Source organism: Erpetoichthys calabaricus, chromosome 3 (genome assembly GCF_900747795.2).
Source record: "Erpetoichthys calabaricus chromosome 3, fErpCal1.3, whole genome shotgun sequence".
NCBI classification, from domain to species: Eukaryota; Metazoa; Chordata; class Cladistia; order Polypteriformes; family Polypteridae; genus Erpetoichthys; species Erpetoichthys calabaricus.
The window spans coordinates 37,940,462-37,961,651 of NC_041396.2; the positions used below are offsets into that span (position 1 = coordinate 37,940,462).

Consider the following 21,190-nt stretch of genomic DNA (forward strand, 5'->3'; position numbering starts at 1 on the left):
CCGCGGTCCGCCGTTTGAGTACCCCTACTCTAGAGTGTCTTTTTCTCTTGCACAATTTGGCTCAAAACTAATCGATACATCGTCATCCCATAACAAGTTTTGAGTTTTGGTATTTTTCTGTCCAGCTTTTTTAGCTCTAGACCGTTCTCAAGAAACTGACACACAGACACACACACACACACCCACAGATAGACACACACCCATCATCGAGATATCTGTGTTTTCAGTATCAGGGGAACCTAAAATGTCGAGATTCGTCAAAAACTGGAGATCAAAATTTTTGGCAAATCTAAAGCTTTCGCTCCTCCCTCATAGACAATAGGTTAAGGAGGGAGAGGTCGCAAAACAAAAATGGAAACACATACCATTTCTTTCCCAAAATCTTGTATATCAGATCCCAATGATGGGTTCTATCAAGTCTGGGCAATGTGTTATAGGAGGGGAAAAATATAAAAATACTTAACTGAAAAAAAGTTACAAGTCAACCCAGGAGCAGTTCATTATGGCAAGTTATATTAGAGTTTTTTTTATTAAAAAAAGTTATATGTTTTGGAATACATTATAATCAAACAATACATATTTAAATACTGTACTAGCTAAAAGAAATGGTGAATGTGTACTATGTGCCATCATTTCTTTTATAAAAATCTTGTCTCTGTCTAAACTACAGAAGCCAAGTGTCATTACATTTATATCCACTACTGTTGGGATACTTCTATTTTTAATAAAGTCTTAGATAAAACTGCAAGCATAGTCACTGGTCTGGATTGAGGATTCCTTACTCATGGCTTTTGTCTATTGCCTCATTTCATGTGCCAGAGGCTGTCAGTTAGAGTCTTCCAAGTTTTGGCTTTTTCCATCCAAGCTGTTGCAGAGTCGGTCCATGATGCTCTGCAGCATAGGCTGCACAATTCCTAGGAGGGGCCTCTTGAAAGGGTCTCCAGTCCAGCAGGACTCCATGAGCTGCCAACACTCTTCATCGAATGTGGGGAGACGCTCCGGTCTTGCTCCTTAAGGAAGACGTACAAAAAATACTTGGTCAGTCGGAGGCAAATGGACCTCTCATTCCTTGCCATAAAATGTACTGTCAAATTCTGTCCCCCACTTCACATTTTATTCTAGTCTTAAAAAATTGATTCCCATCCATATGTATCCCAGCAAGCATCAAGTGCAAGGTTGCAATCCCTAGACAGGGTAGACCAGTACATTGCAGTGCAAACACACACATACACCTCCATACACATGGAGCCAATTCAGCCACACCAATCCCCCAGACCTACATGTTTTTGGACTGTGAGAGAAAACCAAAGCAAAATATGATTGCCATTTCACATATTGTCCTGAAGCTGACAGCTGTACTTTCTTGCCAAACCCACTATTTAAACTGTAATATACAGAAGAGTAACCAAATGTTAGACTTGCCAATTATACTTTGGCAAGACTGCTCCTTGGGGAAGTCAAAGCAAAATCTCTAGGTTTTATCCTGAAAACTTTTACAGCATTTTATAGACATTTACAGCAGCTTACAATATTGTGGCTGGCTCACAGAATTTCCAATTGTATAAACCAACTTTACAAAAACCCTTCTTTAAGTGTAAAATTTAGATTTTTTGCAAAATGCTTACTGTCTCCTAAAAATAATTTCTCAGTGGTTTGTGACTGCACCCCAAAAACAAGAGTAGGGCTTTTGACTAGGGGTACATAGTCTGAAATCTTACTTACAGGACTAAAAGCTGATTAGTCACTATGCGTGATCCTGTGCAAGTAAGTTAAAAATGCTAGTTTTACATGAAGAGAGAAACACCTCTGTATTATGTTCTTAGAATTTCTAAATCACTTCAGATAAATACAATCGCTGAACAAGTAAATATAAAATATAATTCAACTATTTTGTGATGAAGTACTTAAATGCGAAGAAGCCATTTGTTACCAGTGTTGCTGATTCTCCATTATCATCTAATCGTATAAAAGGCACCCTTTGCCTGGAGCTTTCTTCATTGTTGCCCACACCCATTGATACCAATAATGTAGTCAGAAATCAGCCTCAAAAGTTCATCCTTTTTTTAGTTTTTACACATAAACACTCTGTCACTTGGTTCATTCTCATGCGATTCGGACTCTGTCTTATGATTTCAAGGCTTTTATATCTTCTTTGATGGGTGCTAAAGTGGTCACATGCTGCTTATGTATCTTATTTTCTCAATTGAAAAATGGAGCAATATTATTACCATCACAGGCCCAAAACCACAAAATGATTTGATGTACTCTGCCAAAATCCTTATCTGGACAACTACAAGTACAAGCTAAAGCCATTACACAGAATGCAATGTACCTTTCTTAACATTGTTCCACAGTTGGTCTTTACTGGAGCACCTTTCAAATGCCTCTGGCAGCTTTACAGATCCTGTACAGAGATACCAGAATAGGATACCAAAAGCATAGACATCCACAGAGTTGTCGTATTTCCCTAAAATAGAATACAATGTAACAAAAAAAATTATGGATGTGCCTGTTAAAAGTCCTATAACTGAAAATACAAATAGTGAATAAGTTATAATGACATGAAGCAATTCATTAATTTAGTTAACATAAACACTAACCACACTGAAGTATATTATATGCAATTTAAAAAAAGTCCTGTTCATTGCAAGCCTATTCAAAAAACAATTTAGCACAAATAACAACATAGAATTTTCCAAATGTCAAGAACTTCAGTTAATCAGTGTGCTTGTATTTCTAATGCAAGCTTAACTTTTAAAAGCGGAAGCAAGAAAGAACCACTGTGGAAAAAACAGGCAAAGAAGTAAAACAAGCATCGATGTAACACTGTCTGTTTTTGTGATATAAGGTATGCTCATCACTTTGATTAGATATTTTTCTGAACAGAGGAACAAAGAAACAATTCTATTGCCAGACCGTGTCACAAATCAAAATTTGGAGAGACTCACAGCCCACAACTTTTAATTTTGATTTATTCTAAAAACTATTTCACAGATGCCTAGAGTGATTAACTGTGGTCTACAAATATTGTAAATTAAATCTCCAACATATAACTGCATGATGCTAACCTACATAAAAGCATTCATATAAATCAATTTCAGTCCTACAAGCAAGACCAAGAAATCCACTGTACAAAAAAGGAGAAATAGCTATGTCTCTGTCAGTTGCTTTTAAAACAATTTCCCTTTGCATCTCCCTTACATCAATTCAAAAATACAATTCTATCAAATAAAAAGTGACTTTTAAACATTCCTGGCTCTCTATTTATAAAGTACCTTAACAACTTTGAGACTTTAAGAACCTTAGTTTTACATGTTTTAATTTTTAATCAAGAGTTAAAACTTTGTGGTAGGGTGAAGAGTTCAGCAAAATGGAAGGACCTTCAGCTAGAACCACTTTTTCTCTGGATCAAGAGGAGCCCAGATGAGGTAGTGTAGACATATTTCAAACATGTCCTAGAAGTGCCTCCCATTGCAGACCCACTGGGCATTGTTCTCTGAGAGGAGAATTAGGCTGCAGAAATCTCTCTATCTGTCAGATTACCTGGAAATTTCCCCTAGAAGTACCCAGAGACTGTTGCTAAAAACAGAGTGACACAATGTATTCAACTCAGTATGTTGATGCCAAAATACTCACTGAGAAAAGCTTAAAAGGAGTGAAGTGTTACTAAACAAGAAATCACTATTATTTTAGAACCACTTTTAGATCCCACCAACATTGAGAGTTATGATTTAGGTGCACCCCCAATTGTCCTAGGTTTGTAGATTTGACTGTAATGCCTTTGGAAGACAAAGAAAAATATCACCATCAATAGAAACAACTGACCCCCTGCTTCAAATGTCTGGCAGAGATGAATGTACTGGTAATAAAACAGTCCCACTTTTCCACATTCCTCTTTTTTAAAGCAATTGCAGGAACTGTTAATAAAACTCACCAGTGAAAAGCTCAGGGGCCATGTGAATTGGAGTTCCAACGATGCTTCCAGACATCATAGCCTCTGGTTTACAGAAACCCAAGTCTGTAATTTTTGCCCGATTCTGTTTGTCAAGCTGATAATAAGAAAAATAAGTTTGAGGTAGTACAAAGTGAAGCAAGCCAGACACACCCTGTCAGATAATATCAGTAGCTATCGGTTCATGAGGTTCAGTACATTCACTGTGAAAGGACTCACTCAGTACAGGCTATAAGCGAGTCTCTAGTACATTCATAAATATCTGAGAGATAAGATGGAAGACAACCCATTAATAATAATGTCACAGCTGGAAATACAAGAAGCTAAATTGTAATCAAATTAAACAGAACTACTAACCAGTAAAGATGTGGAAATCTTAGGCAATGTTGTAACCTATGCAAATTCTTCCTCGCATGTCTAATACTCTGAAATCCCAAGATAAGTATTTTCCCAGTACCATTAGTAAATGTACATTATTTTATGCAAGACAGCAGACATTAAGCCAATTTCTACAGTGCAAAAACCACAAGAGAGAACATATTTTATCCTACAGGGGTTAATACTAATCAGAGCCACAAGACCAGAATCATCTCAAATGTCACCAACATATTTGCCCAATTATAAGGCAAGAGCATGTGACTCACATTTTAATGAATTCATTCTAAATTTATGTACTTCACTACAGTATTTGTGTCAAAGTACTTTTATTATAGAGTCACACTAATCTGAGCCAACAATGATGCAATATACTTTTTATCAGGCAGGGGTTTTTAAAAAATAAAAAACAAACCAGAACTCTGAATGTTACATGGGGAAATAAATGCATAAAAATATGTTACAATAAGTGAAAAAGTGATCTGATGGAGCCTAATAATGCCACTACCTTATAGCAGATATGTTGTATGTATGTATCAACTGAAATAATACGTAGAGTAGGGGTCACCATAATACAAGCATTACAAAACAGTACTATATAAAGCACGAACAACAGCAACCTGATTTGCAATCAGTTTCAAGTATGAGAAATGACTGAAAGAGTGTAATCTTTAAAGTAATAGGAAACTCACTATCACACTTGATCAAACTTATTAAATAATAACTAAAAACAAATGTCAGATGGTGTTCCTCAACAAAGACATGAAAGGTGAGAAGTATTATATTATGGGGATAAAGAGTAAACATGGAATTTCTTTACAATCTACTTTAAACTTACAACATGGGAATCTTCAAATTTCAACTCAAGTCTTATCAATTGTGCAGTTTCTTCTTCTCATATAACAAGATACATGTATGCCAAGTCAGTCTTAACTGGACAATGATTTGTTCAGGATAATCATTTGGGTTTAGTGATATAAGATATTTCTAACAACAAAATGTTAAGCACAACTTATAATGGCTTACCACTAGATAATCAATGGCTTATTTGCACTTTGTTGTGATATTGCTTATTTTGACATAGTGGTTTGTATATTTGAGTTCATGCTTGGTTATTGTTCAACTGTGTTACCTTTTTAATCACTAACTATCACAAACTACACATATCACAAAGAGTTTGTAGGTTGCACCTAGAATAATGTGTACTTGCAGGTAACAGCAAGAGAAGACTGCCAGATGCCTAGACATTGTTTCAAGATTTCGATGCAAAAAGTTATGACAGAAGTTTTTTACATCATTTAGTAATTATATTAGTAGCTGTGAACATCACCCTGAACAACTTCTGGTCTGGTCTGGTAAAGTTCAGTAAGTTTTAATTCCTTACAGCAAGTGTCTCAGATTTAGGTTCTCATTGTTATGGTAACTGTTTTTGCTCAATTTAGGCTTTTAAATCACACAGTAACTTGTTCTTCCAATGGAAACCCATTTTTAACTTTAGGCTTGTGTAACATATTCCATAGAGTGGAAATACTGCTACTCCAGGCGAAAGCCCCATGAACATTCCTTTACTTATTACATATAACATTCCTCAAAATTAACTATTTTATACTAGAACAATAAAAATCTACAAATAACCCACCAATACATTCTTCAGTTTTATGTCCCGATGGACAAGACCTTGGCTATGAAGAAATCTGATTCCCTCTACCACATCCAAGGCAATCTGCAGGCGCTCCTTCAGCGATAATCCTGCCTAAAAAAAAAAACAATATTGGGTAAGTATAACCTGTGTTTGTGAGTTGAATGCAACTGGATGAAAAAAACAATTACAAATTATCAACACAACTTCTCACCTTGATTCCAGTGTAGAGATCACGGTGTAGCCTCTCCATTATTAACAGTACTGCAATACTTGAACCACCTCCATAGGTATGGTCAATAACTGAGCCATGCAAGTCTACCAGACGCTCATGTTTTGGTAAAGACCTAAAGAAAACAAGGGCAGTGCCTCGTAACACATTTGAAAAACAGTTAGCTAGCCAATTACAAAGTCTAAATACTTCAAGGAGAGAGAGCACACTTACTTACTTCTCAGGAAAAATTTTAATAAAAGTAACCTCAGTTGTGATCATTTTTAAAGATTAGTTTAATAAACACACCAGATAGAAATTTTGCATTACAAAAACACACACCTTGTATAGTGGAATTCTAAGGCCAAGTCATTCCAGTGTTTATCATCCGGAGGGACAACAGATTTAAGAGCACAAGGGTAACGGCCACCCCAACTGTCACACAGGTACACCACTCCATATTGTCCACGGCCCAGCTCCCGGCCCAGCTTTGGCTTTCCTAAAACCAATAAAGGCAAATAAGGGTCAATTTAATTGCTCACTAAGTTACCTCAGTGTTTACACAAGGTGTTTAAATTAACTAAAAATGTTATTCACTCAATTTGTCAGGAATTATTACACAAGAAACACAAAAAGCTCTTATCAGAAAATAGTCTCTGTACAGCTGATAAGCAGAAAAGGGAGTAGCATTCTATATGGAATCTTATTATAATTGTGTCAATAGACTAAGAAACCTTGCAGACAGGATTACCCCACAAATTGAGCAATCGAAGTACAGATTGGGGTCTGGCTATTATTGCTGCATTTACATTGCAATTGTAGGTCATGTTTTTTAAACTGGTGTTAAGTACTTACACTACTGAGTACAGTTTAAAATTTTCATTGGGCATTTTCTATGAAAAGATACTGTAACTCCTGGGATACACGCCCATTGCCATGTGCACCCCTAAGGGGTATAACTGAGCTAATGGGGACTGTATCATATTGAGGGATTAAACCCAATACACTGGATGCTATTTTACTATTCAAATGTATTAATTCAACTGAAATTCAATGTATATGAAAAGATAATTACTTTTGTAGATCTAGAAACAATACATTAATTGCAGAAAAGGTAAACGTCACACTGTAAGCATACAAATAGTATTTGTTTCCTTGGTATAAATATGAATTTGGTCATGGAATTTCAGAATTGAATCTATGATGTTTAAAAGGGAGCTATTTATCCATAAGATTTTTTTTTTTTTTTTTTTTTTTTTTTTTAAGTATAGTTCAATGATAAAAGCCTATTAAACAAATGAGTACATAACAAAGGCATATATTTTAGCAGGATCAGACATTGGGATTTAACAGTGTGTGCAGCCCAAAGCAGTGAATTGTCCTGTCCTGAACAAAAAAAAAAAATCTTCCAAAAAGACCTCTCCTTTTGGAGCATTTAATAAGTTTGTGAAAGAACAACAATTCCCTCATTAAATAAAACTTTTTCAAATGAGCTGCTTGTTTTCTTAGTTATAGTTTCTTAGTTGTAAGTGGTGGGTTTTTGGCTAGGCACAATGGGGTAAAAAGTCACTTGGTGTGTAGCACATAGTGATGCTAAATTCAAATAAAATAATAGGTTTTATGTGTTTATTTAAAGACCCACCAATCTTTCTCTGAAACAAAAGTGAAAAATATTGCTTCCCTTAATGCCTTAATTTTATAATTTGGAATATGAATTGCCATTTATCAATTTTTGATCATTTAAATTCATACATGTCCCAAATCTACAGTATCATGACAAATGGATAACAGATATTTTAACCACCATTCTGACCTTGATCAAAATGTGTAGCATATTAGTATTAGTATTCTTCCTTCAAATAAGTAAAAAGATCAGAACTTTTATACCATATACAGTATGGGTAAGTTTAACAGGGAAAAAATGTCAAACAGTTACCATTTCAAAAATGCTATCTAAACCAGAAATTGAAAAATGTTGCTAAATTTAATCAGTGTTATAAAAGTGACAAAAATCATTAAGGCTATTTGTTGAAAATGTAAGGCTGCTAATGGAAAATAATATGAAGCATTGCATTAGTCCATGGAGACTGACAAATGCAACCATTTCATGACAGAACCTGGTCTTCTGTCTATCTCACCCTCCTGTGAGTCAGTGAATGGTCTAGCAATCTTGGGGAGGTTGTTTACAGTTTTCCTAGATTTTCACATTTACTCTTTGTGTGATTGCTAAACGTTATGCATTCAAAAGGTTTTAGTAGGTTTTGTTGCTATAATCCTTTTATAAATATAAAACACTCAACCTGGGCTAGCAACAAATTCAGAAGTCACTGTTAAATAAATGTTGCTAAAAATAGTACTAAAATCAATTAATAAACTCTTAGAAATAAACATTGTGTGAGGAAGCTACTGATCGGAAGCGGTCATACTGTTGTCTATAAAAAGCAACCCCACATCTAAATAGTCTGTTTATTATTTCTGTGTCTTAATTCCTATATACCTTTCATCAGTAATCTGGAATGGTTAAGAAACAACATATAGTTTCAGAGTGATAATCTTGTAACTTCAACATATTCTCACTGATTTGCAGCCCAAAGAACTACATGCTACTGACTATTCTGCAATTAAGTTATTTCCATTTTCCCAGGTCATACCATGCAGTAAAACGTCTCTGAGAGAGCGGCTCTCCAAGGACAAACGGGCCAGCCGTGGGGCATGGTCCTTTCGAACCTTCAGCCACAGATCCTCAGTCTTCTCTAGCCTCCCAGTATGACCTTCTTCAAGCTGTGAAAAGTGATAAATTAAGTTATTATAGACGAACATAATAGAGTTGGAAGTTAGCTTGGTGCCTAGCCAAAGGTAAGTGAATACCTGTCGCAGTGAGGCACCAAAGGCCTCATGAGAACTGTTGAGTCTTGTGCGAAATTGACTGCAAATACTTTTGGCAAGCTTGGCAGCACTAAGGCTTTCGATAGCATCCTGGGCCACTTTACGTTTCCATTCTAGGGTGATGGCTGGTGGATTGACCCAAGTGATCCTTTGGATAATCTACACAAAGGAAGAGATAGACAAACAGAACATTAAAAAAAGAAACATACTATAATTGCAAGACGAACAGTTATAAGCACACTTAAAAAGTGTGCTGGTTAGAAAAATGCTGACAAACGTGTGCAGTGGTAAATGAGCACATCTGACAGGCTGAAAAATGACAAATCTCTGGAACATTAAAATGTTAATAGTTTGTGTTGGACCTTGTGATGACATTCCCACTGCCTTTGAAGAACATGCACAGACTTTTAAATGTAAAGCATGTTATATCACAGAAGAAAAAAGGGAATGTGAATTTTTATCTGTATATTAATGTCTTCAAGGTAATATCTTGGCATATTTTCTTATATATGATCTGTGTATAGTATGTGAGCCTACCCCTTTAAAAATACAGCAAATACAAAAGGAAATGGGAAATGTGTTTTAGGTTAGTATGTTCTAAAAGTAACATCTTTGGGTTTGGATCTGTACATAAACTGTGTTTAATTAGTGAGCTTACCATATTAATATTATTGTTCAGGGTGCTGTGTGATTTGATGTATTAAGAAAGATAGAAAAAAATGACAGAACATTTCAGTTAATGAAACTAACCCCAAGAGGGGTCTCAAGCTACTCTCATTTGTCGCTGTGTGCATTTGATAGTGCTGTTTTGTCCAGCCTTTTGTCATGCCATCCATAAAAAGAATCTGATGCACTGCCAGTTTCATATAAACCACACCTGTTTAATCTGTTCCCACACCAGCCTAGTGACAGACGACCCAGAGTGAAATGTGACCTCAACATGATAGGCTGCATTCAGGATCTGCAACAAACCAAATACAAGCAAAATAAAAAGTTAAAAGGGGTATTAAGAAGATGAATATAATTTTAAAAATCCTGACTGTTATACAATACCTTTTCACACTAGCACTACAACCAGGCTCTTACTGACACATGGTATATCTGGTTTCTACCACCAAGCTTTTTACCAAACAAAAGAGTTAATCTGAGTTCACTTTCACTACACTATATCACCATGGTACAGCATGCAAAATATACTTTCTTTTACTTTATATCTTCCATTTGTAATATTGTTGCTCCTTTTGGGAGAACTTCAGTAAATATATCAATAATCAGAGCTGAGCAGAAAAATAAAAAAATATCAGAAAAAAAATGAAATAATCACAAGTGGTGAAAATCTAACAATTAACTGTTCGGACTTGTTCTGTTTAATTATTAAAACTTAAAGCACAAAAGTGAGACCTCTCAATGGCAATAATTATGATACAGTAGAACTTAAAAAAATTCAGAGAACTCTAGTATTCTACTAGACAGCAGCCAAGACAAATGACCAAAAAAAAAAAAAAAAAAAAAAACTTTCAAGATGTAGCAAGGCAAGGTATAAACTATTGCCTATCCAAAATATTACTTCATTGTAGTATTACATTTTGGCATGCACAACCACTATTGTAGTTGATTCACCCATGTTTACTGTTGACATTAACTTTTATATTCTTCCGTTTGCCTATGTATTAAAAAAAAAAAAATTGTCTAGACTCGGTGATTGAGCACGTCATTAGGCAAAAGACAACTATGCAAATTACACAGCCAAAGAAACCAAAATGTTGACCAAAGGAAATGCAGGAAGTCATAGACTAAACAATATTCATATTTAAATTCAACTGAACATTGTTTTGACTTGCTAAAAAATGATAATGGAGTCTGAAACCAAGCAAAAGATAAGAACTGAAAATGGCAAAAGCAACAGTTTGGTAAAGCTTCTCTGGAAGCAAACTAAGTCTGGTGATATCCATGAGTCGCAGGCATAAGGGAGCAATTACTAGAGTTGTAAAGGTTTGTGTGTGCATAATTGAATTACTTGTATCATGATATAACTAGTATTTTTTTTTAATTTAATTTATTCCCAGTTTTTTACAGCTTGAAGTGTCAGAATAAAAAACAATGTAAATTAAACATGGTCAATCGAGAGGTGCTAGGGCCATGCGCAAAAATGACTGTACCTTTCCATGGTTTTCAGTTGTTCAATGAAAGCTCATGGAGAGATCAGAGAGCTAACCATAACTCACAGACAAAAATCACTTAAAATACAATAGGTTACTCATGGGCATTTATTTATTTAAAGAAATAAACTGAGTTTTAGCATGATTTATTTACATTACATTTAAATTCCAAAACTTACATTGTATGTGTTTAAATAAGAAAAAGTTAATTTCACGGACAATCACTGCAAAGGTATTCATTTGCAAACTTATGAAAACTGTCCAAAACAGTATTAATTTGCTACCCATCACAACTACATCAATTTTTTCTCCCATGGGAATCCAGTCAGTTACGCTGAAATAATAAATGTGTTAGATGAAAAGTAAAGTAGATATAGGCAATGAAAAAAACCAGCAAAATTAACATTACAAAGAAGAATCTTGTTGGAACTGATTAAACACACTTTTGGCAAATAATGCTGCTGCCAGCCAATTTCTTAACAAAGTATTCTAGGTTTTATTTTAGAATACATAAACACTTTACTTCTGCCTCTACATTCTCTACATTGAAATGAATAAAGTTGGATGAGCATATTGATGGATTAATGGGTTTAACTACACTGTTATATAAAACTTTCAAAGGTCAGAATGTTAAAAATTATACAAGGGCATTAAATGCCTACTGTAGTAATTGAAACAGTCAGACACATGTAATCAAATTAAAGTGATCACAGGACTCCTTAATTCCAGCTTTAGCATGACCTCATAAGGAAACCTATATCAACACAGGACAGTTGGGAATATCATAGTAAAGTGGTTAAACTTTTTTTCAAAGACACAGTTAATTTTTCTATTTTAAATTTCTATTCTTTTTAGTTCCTTATTGACAGAATCCTGCAACATCTCCTGTATAAAAGATGAAAAATGGGATTAAACCTAAAAACACACTTTGTTCCTAACATAGTTAAACCCACAGTTAAAACCATGGTACCTCCTTCAGTTTACTCAGGAGAATTACATCCAGTAAATTTCAGTGAAAACTTTTATCAAGGTTTTTAAGAACATGATAGTGTACCAAGACCAGTAATGTTTTATTTAATTTCATCCTCTCAGTCAAAGCCTGGAAACAATGAGGAATTATTTAAGCACATTTATGTTAGGTTGAATGCCCAGTGAGTGCTGGCTAGTTTTTTGGCTTTGGAACCCCTGCAGATTTTGTTTTATTTTCCAGCTCAACTGGAGTTTCTTTTTTGTTTTTGTTTTTTTTTTTCTGTCCTCCTGACCATCTGGCCTTATCACTGGACTCATTTTTTGAGACTTACAATATGATATATATAAAGGATGCCTTTCTACTAATTATATATTTATGTTTTATAACATCATACAGATGTATTTTATTTATTCATTAATTAATTTATTCATTATTATTCTTTCCTATTCTTGTTTTTTTCTTTTGACATCGTGTAAAGCACTTTGAGCTACATTCATTGTACGAAAATGTGCTATATATAATAATTGTTGTAGTTGTATGTTACTGCACCCACTTTATTTACATTTAATTGTACACATCAAGCACAAATAACATTAAATATAGAAAACAACATTAGAAAAGTAATTGTATACTAACCTGTTTAAGGTGATTACTAGTAATGTTATGGGATGAGATGTCTGGATTTGACTTCTCCAAACTAGATAAACATCTCTCCAGGGTCCCCACAAAACTTTCCCGCAAGTAATCTACAGAGCTGATAAGTTTGTTGGCCACAGCCTGGTTTAGTCTCAGCACAATTAATTCCTGGATCTGCTGGATACATGACTTGATGTCCTTGGAGCTGACTGGTTCGCCATTCGGAGGAATTATGATATCTGGAATTGACAAATGGGTTATTATTTAGCCTATAGTTACACACAGCTCAGATGTGCACAATTTAAAAAGGTCAAGTATTTACTTAGACAAATTAAAAGACCACTACACTATGAGAGGACTGTAAGCCATGAGGCACCCTTGTGCAGTGGCACAACAAAAATTGTCAGTTTCGTCTGTAACACACCTGTAAACTGTAAGTTGGCAGCATCTTCCAAGAGCTCATCCTTCATGCTACTTAGTGTCTCCACGATCATATCCTTCATTTCTTCCTGTTTACGATTGGCAATGCCCATCAGTGACAAGTAGAGCTCATTTTCTTTTTCACGTGCATACTCAAGTCGGCGAGGGGTGATCTGTAAATCTCGTTGCATATCAAAGGCCTGGTTGATGAAAATGTCCAAGCAGCGGCAGTGCACCAGATTCAGCATTGTGGCTGCCTCAACCTGTTGGTTCTGCAAGACTTGGCGCGCAAATGCTGCCAATACTCGAGGTAACCTCTCAAATGTCTCACAGAGTACATTTTGGGGTTTGGCTGTCACTGACTGTTGCTGGGAGGAGATGCCACAGGAGCAACTACCTGCCATGCTACTGAGGAAGCCCTGAGAGGTCAGTTGCATATAAAGAGCACTTTTTTCTCGTTCAGCAGAAGCTGGGCGAACACTGCCTGGCACACGTGTGAAACAGATGGGGAAAGGAACAATATCCTGGACATGGTGTAGGTCATCCAGCTGATGCTGTGTAAGTGTCTCTTCACAAGTGGCATAGACAATGATGGGTGCAATGTTTTTGAGGCAGTCTTCAACAACAGTCTCCAATGGCTGAACAAGAGTACAAGATGCAACCAGGATTCGAGCTTCCTAAAACAAACAGAGGGAAAAAGGAGTTTAATTCCCAAAAACCTGCACACTACCACAGAGCAAAGGGAGCAGGCAAAAGTTGGTAAAGCACCTTCTCTTGCCGAGAGGCAGGGTTTATCATAAAAAGCGGCATACAGAAAATCTCACTACACTAACGTGATCCTTTGCCAGAAGCTACACAGCCCATTAATAGCCAATTAGTACTGAACATCAGGTAAAGAAGAGGCATTGCAGGCACATACACAATGCAGGCTGGGTGCACAGACCGTTGCCCATTTTATAATGGATACCAGAACTGTGCTGGGGTTTCATACTTCCACAATGCCAGCACCTTTCTGAGCTCTGCCTGTTCTGTTTGAGAACAGATTAATATTTGGTGTTCAGTATAAATATAACTTTTAGGACATGTGAGTTTGTTCAACTCATTCTATCATATAGTAACTGTTAAAAACAGTTTAGGAGCCTGACAAAATCTTTTTTTTTTTTTAAACAACCTGATATTTTAAGAGATGGGATAAAAATATTCTAGGCATTGCAAAGTCAGTTAGCACAAGTAGGATTCTGTGTGTCTAACATCTGATTCTGCTAATTTAAAAATGCTTTTGATTTTATGCCACTTTGACCAAATGTATCAGTAAATAAATCCTAAACAAATGGAATTAAAAAAAAAAAAATAGCACAACTACATGGTGGGATGTGCCATGAATTGCTCAGGCTCACATAGATAACAGTGTTAACTGGTTAGGAGTTCAAAATATATCTCAGGGAGTTCCTTTGGTGTTTTATATTGTAACAAATATTATAGTTTGTATGTAATTTGGAGAACACAGGGTTTTCATTATAAGTTTTTCTCCTAAAGCACTCTCTCATTACAACATATGTATGTTTTGATAGAAACGGTAAAAAGTCCTGATTCTACAGCTACCAGAAGTAGCACTGCAAATTACTATAAAGATTTAAGACAAAACAATATAAAACTACTCAAATATTTACTAATCTGCTTAGGAAAAGGTTACGCAAAAGTGGGTAGCCAGTGTAAAAGGGACATAAAGCTACAGCACCTGGAGCTATAATGGTTAGCCTGCTTTCTTGTAGTGGGAGGAGGAAAAGAAGAAGAATGATGAGTCACTGGAGGAGAAGCTTATAAACAAAGGAGACAGTCAGTGCTGTCACCAAGAGATGAGAGCTGCAGGGCATCAATGGCATTTTCAAGGAAATATGCCAATTTAACAAGAATTTTAAATAAAATAGATGGGGACAACATACTTTTTGTGAAAGGTGCTAGGGGTGAATAATAGGGCAGCATATAGACATGTACACAACCTAAGTGACAGTCACTTCACACTTGCATAGGATACTCGCACAGAAAACACATTGCTCAAGATAAGCGATGGGTGGGATGTGTTGCTTGTTCCCCACATTCCTTCATTGAGCTCACAGTCAGGCACACTACAGGCCTGATTCTCTTTTCACGTGTGCTTGTGAAATGCTCAGAAGCTTGCTAGGGGCACAAGAAAGGATTACAGAAAAAGACAGACAGTATGAAAAAAGGATAAAGGACCAAACAGGAGTTTATATTCTCTTTCCTAATTCTCTTTTTGGCCTCTCAACCAGCAGTACCAGAACTCTAAAGATAAAGGTGGCACAGCACAAAATGCACTACAGATAAGACATAAATTTACTTTCTGACACTGCTCAAAGCATGTGCTCTCATTTAGACTGAAGCCACGAAACAATTCTGACCTGAAGCAAATGATGTGGAAGTGTGACCTCCAGCTCAGCCAGCCTCTGGGCTGGGTCTTCACTCTCTACCTGAATCTCCAAGTCCTCATCCGGAATCGTTTCCCAGCGGCCACGATGGGCCGCCAGTTGGTGTACCAGTTCATATTGACCAGGCAAAGCCAAGCTCAGTCGGGTTTGGCGACCATAAGTGAAGCGCAAGCGACGCCTCTTGCAGCTACCCATCCCCTGGCATGCCCCAGGGTGGCCTGAACTGGACAGTGAAACAGGTAGCAAGCGCTCCCCCAGCAGCCCATTCACCACATGGTACTTTGCAGTGCAGTTCTGACCAAGGATGATAATGTAAGGTGTGCAGCCAACAGTTGCTTGCAGATATTCTTCTTCATGATTCGGGAATGATATGCAACCCAGGTGCCCTAAAGAAAAAAAGACAGAACAAAATTATAAACATGCAATAAGAAGAAAGTAGAACACCTCATCTCCCACTGAAATCTAGAGTTTTTAAGTACAGGAAAACTAGCTCTCCACCAGAAACTGCATCTGGTCACAAGCTAGTTTTTCGTATGCACAAGACCGGGTAGTAAAATTAAATGGAAGCTTAGCCAGCAAGGCACCCACGCCATGTGAAGTGATTTTCAAGACACAATGGAATTACATAAGTTTCACTGCTTCAACTCCATCACTAAATTTGCTGATGACACCGCCACAATAGGGCTGATCACCAATAATGAAGAGATGGCTTACAGAGAAGAGGATTACCTGCAGACTAAATGGTGACATGACAAAAAGCGGATTGTTAATGTCAGTAAAACCAAGGAGCTGGATATAGACTTCTGGAAAAGAAGGCAGACAGCATTGGCATCTACATCTGAGCAAAAGCTTTTGAAAAAGAGGAGCTGCTTTAAATTTCATGGAGTCACTATAACCGATGCGCAGAAGCAGTCACAACAAATTTTAGCTCTTGTCAAAAAAGCTCACTGGTACCTTTACTTCATGAGTCCGAGTACAGCTTGCAATTCTCTATCTATTCTGATGAACATCTGTCGTGGAGTACATTCTCACAAGTTACATTACAAGCAGGTACAGCACCTGCTGAGCTTAAGACCTCAAACTACTGCTGAGGGTAGTGAAAATGGCACCAAATATTACTGGCCCACAGCTTCCTTCTGCTCAAGTCATATAAAACACTCACCACCTTATGAAAACATGAAAATAAAGGACCGCTGGCACCGTGCTCACCAGTTTTTTTAACCCTACTTTCTGGCAAACAGTTTAGGGCCGTTGGCACTCATACCAGTAGGTTCAGAAACAGACTCTTCCCAAATGTTGTAAGCTGGCTGATCAGTCAATCATAAAAAAAATATTGTAACATAGCAAACAGTGTGTATATACTGTATATGTATATATATCAGTGTGTATTACATATACAGTATGCATTATATTATACATTATTATGTGTGTGTATTTATACAGACATACATACACACACACACACACACACACACACACACACTGATACACAGATGATATTCCATTACAACAAAGAGCTCAGGACTGAGAAAAAAAAAAAAAAAAAAAAAGTGTTATAATGGGGATTTCGTTATGATGAAATGGGAACATAGCGCTGCCTTTCAGCATGTACAGTTGACAAAGCTGACTGCAGAATGCCAAACTTGACAACGTCCATTTTCTTCTTAGTATAAATGGCAGTGAAGTTCCATGTTTTTCTGTAAAGTAAATTGCTTTAGTTTCATGAAAGCCACCCCTTGGGTGTCCATATTGCAGTCAGAATTGTTAGATTTCTAAGTCCGGGTGGGTCAAGGGATCTCCTCGATGGCCAGAGCATGTGCACCTTAAATTACCAAATTGGTGCCCCTCTGTGTCCATAGCGCAGACTTTCCAGAGAGAGCGCCACTAGAGTTACATAAACACCACGCCTCAGTGTCTGGAGCACACCCGTTAATTTTCAAAAACAAACCCCTTGAGCAACGTTGCCAAATGGACTGGCTCTTACTGCTTATGTGAATCACCTTTAAGTTTAAACAAAATTAAAATTAATCAAATGGAAAGAAATTAAGTGTTATATTTTTTGTTTAAAAAAAAAAAAAAAAAAAAGCATAGGTTATCTGACATTCTATACTTGTCTAGTGAGTGCAAGTGTGTCCTGCAGTGGACCTATATCAAATGTAGTGGGGTTCCCCCACCCTCCACAACCCTATTTTGTAAGGCAGGCTAATCAAAAATTCTGTACCTGACTAGTGCTACCATTTAACTATACAGAAAATTTATAGACCCATGTTTTAGTGCTTGAATATGGTGGGTACATTTGTTAAGAGGCTTTCTATGGAGGCAGGCTGCTTCTCAGTCGAGGCCCCACTACACAGTGTACTGAATGTAAAACATACTTCTCTGACATTCAGGTAAGAAGCTGACCAATAAGAAAAAGGATTAGGTGGAAAGCTCCTCTGGAATTCCCTAGTGCCCAAAGGTTTGCATTTCTAGCTCTCACAAATCTTTCTAGGACTAAACATTCACAGCTCATGATGCGTCTCTAAGTTAAATTACATTGAAGCTGTGCCCTACCACAACAGAGATTTTTAGAAGATCTGCTCAGCCTTATAACTTGCACTGCTACGAAGACTGCAGATGTCGATTTGAAACTTGTCTAAGAAGAAAAGCAACTAATCCAGTCAACAAATTGCACAACACAGCCTCAACTCACCAACTGGGGAAGTGGAACAGTTTAAGTTCCTCTTTTTTTTTTCTTTGGTCTTTTAGTCAATGGGACCAGGAAGGTAATTCTGTATAGTAGAAAATTCACATAAGTTGATAGATGCACTGCCATGGTAAGCACAGCAGAACATCCAGGGCAGAAAAGCCATCTCACTCAGTTAGGTATTGATTACAACCATAATCACATTTGCCAAAGTATGTGTGGTCCCTGTAGGATGAAAAGAATACATTATCTTATTATAATTCTACTATAGGCAACTATACATAATGCACCAACATAAGTAGCACTGTGCCTCTGCTGAAGACAGCAATACAATTCTAGCCCTTATCATAAGTCAAACAGGTTTTATAGTATCTTGGACTGGAGAAGCCTGTTTCACTGCAAGTCAGCACTGACTGAACAATTGAAAAGTTTTCTTCACGAGAGATCAATTAAGAACAAGGAAGGGAAGAAGGAAACACTATCACAAGGTACAAATAAAGGAATACAAAGTAAAAAATAAATCCATCCATCCATCCGACCCATATAGCTGAAGTAAAAACCTACTGATCACTCCAGAGTGACTTTTAATACATAATTTAAAAAGTAGAACATAAATCACAATCAGACTTCCTTTTAATTTCTAATACTAACAGGTCAAATAAGAGGCAAGCTTAATCACCAAATCTTACCTATATCATAACCAAACAATTATTTTCATACAGTGCATTTCTTGAACAGAAATTAAACACTGCATACATTAATCCATCCATTGTGAAATGATGACTCAAGGGCATTGAGTGACTCTGGCTGCACAAAACCAGCTTCAAAATTGCAGATAAAGGCCATGTCACATTTCACGACTTTTCCAGTGATTTACAGTCAGAGCCATCATTTACATAATCTTATTGAGTATGAGGCAGTCAACGGCACACTCCCATCAAGCTAGTCGCATACTGTGCTTGATGGGAGTGTGCTTATATTGTGCTAATATTCTTTCACTATATGGAAACTTATTTAAATATTTCACAAAGATATTTCCTGTTGGATTGATAATGCACAAGTGTGCTTTAATGGGAGAGAATATTGTAACAATGTGCAAGAGACAGAGGAAAGGAATTTGACACTTTATGCAAACTACTAAGTCAGGTGGTCCTATAAAGGAGTTTTTAGCTTCTTCGGTGGCTGCTTCTGCCACAAGGCCCAGGTGTACAGCAGCTCAATCTGCTCCCAATTTCTTCAATACCTTGTCTGTTCATGCAGACCACCCAGCTCCACCTCTCTAAACTCACCCTGGGTCAGAGGCCAAGTATGCTACTTTCTCCCCCAGGTCCGTGATGGGTTTACATCAAGGACTCACCAGCAATGGTCTCTCTGCGCACAAGCCCTGAACCCCTGCCACAGCCACACCGTGGCTGTTTACAGAGCTACTTTTATGCCGGTTTCTCCAGGTAGCACCGAACTGTTATTCCTGCCTCTCAGCACCAAGATCTGCATTAGTTTTACATGCTCTCATCATGTATTTACAGACTGATAAGTATGAGTGAGAGTCCGTGAGTTTACTCACACAAACATGTTATCCTCGGTTCTTTTATTATCATACACTCAGCAAGAGCAACGTATGCATTAAAAAAAATTCAATAATTGGTTTGTGGTACTTTAATCTGCTGTACTGCACACTCTGTCTTTTCATTTTCTTTGAGCACTTCCTTTATTGTGTATGTGCACAAGTTACACACGACGGAAACTGATGTACAGGTGGCTTGGCTATTTCAAAAATCTAAAGCTTTTATTCAAAATACAACACAGTGTAATCAGTTCACTTCAAATTTATTGTTATATGTATAAAGTACAATGAAACTAGTATGTGCTGTTTTAACTATGTTCCCACTCAGGGTGAATCTTGCTTTGTAGACTGTGTAGCATAGCAACACAGAATATAATGGGTGAAAAGTCAGTGCCATTTAGGAAAAACTAATATGCTTTGAGTGTACATCTGTCATAGCAGAGCATAACTTCTAAAGCAAAAGGACTGCAGATGCAAAAGTAGGATTATAAACAGAATATAGTTTGGTGCTGGGGATTCTTGAGGTTATCCACGATGGTAACTGTGAGCAGACAAGCAAACAGGAAATGTATGCTTGCCTAAGGAAAAACAGTTTGCAGAATCTGTGATAAAATAGTGATTTCTAGTTTCCTTTCATTATTACAAGGATGCCTCAAAAATGCAGTAAAATGGAAACCTTTGCTACCTTACAGTGGAAGTACTTCATGAGTTTTTAGGCTTTTTCATTCACCTATGGACTCTGATGCACTTCAGCTCCACTGTAAGCTACAAGAACAGGCAACATATTTTTAAAATTTATTAAAAAAACTGCTTCACTTTAGAACACAATTTTATGTGGCAAATTAATATACTGCATTTAATGACTGTGAAGAAATAATGGACTTAAAGGGTAAGCTTTGCATTTTTCCAAGTCCTATTATCACACAAATTTGCCTAACAGGACTTTAAAAGATTGGCTATAGGAAAGTTATGGGCATTCCTTCTATGTAAGAAATGATGTGAAAGAAGCAGAAACACTGAAATGATAGTTGGTAGAGACTACCAACGTTTATTTTAAAAAAAAATGCTGTAATTTACTTTTCCCAAATTAATATGCTGGTAATAGCCAAATCCATCCATTATCCCTTCATTTATTTAATTCAGTGTTGCAAAAGCCAGAGCTATGGATATTTTTTTTTTTTTTTTTAACCATCTTTGGAGAGGATGCAGGGCAGATTTATACATGCAACCACATTCACTCACACT

The 21,190-nt window shown here is 36.7% G+C and overlaps 1 protein-coding gene across 1 annotated transcript in view; it reads right to left on the reverse strand.

Annotated features, from left to right (window-relative positions):
• Positions 1-500: 500 nt before the first annotated feature.
• dstyk (dual serine/threonine and tyrosine protein kinase) overlaps positions 501-21,190 on the reverse strand; it is a 72,276-nt gene continuing 51,586 nt past the window's right edge. The window contains exons 2-13 of the mRNA XM_028796625.2: positions 15,669-16,081; positions 13,253-13,925; positions 12,829-13,067; positions 9,941-10,024; positions 9,046-9,222; positions 8,829-8,958; positions 6,520-6,676; positions 6,181-6,313; positions 5,967-6,080; positions 3,935-4,049; positions 2,333-2,467; positions 501-1,010 (exon numbers count right to left, since the gene is read on the reverse strand). Coding sequence (XP_028652458.1) covers positions 826-1,010; positions 2,333-2,467; positions 3,935-4,049; positions 5,967-6,080; positions 6,181-6,313; positions 6,520-6,676; positions 8,829-8,958; positions 9,046-9,222; positions 9,941-10,024; positions 12,829-13,067; positions 13,253-13,925; positions 15,669-16,081 — 2,555 coding nt within the window. The 3' untranslated portion in view covers positions 501-825. The remainder of the gene's footprint in view (positions 1,011-2,332; positions 2,468-3,934; positions 4,050-5,966; positions 6,081-6,180; positions 6,314-6,519; positions 6,677-8,828; positions 8,959-9,045; positions 9,223-9,940; positions 10,025-12,828; positions 13,068-13,252; positions 13,926-15,668; positions 16,082-21,190) is intronic.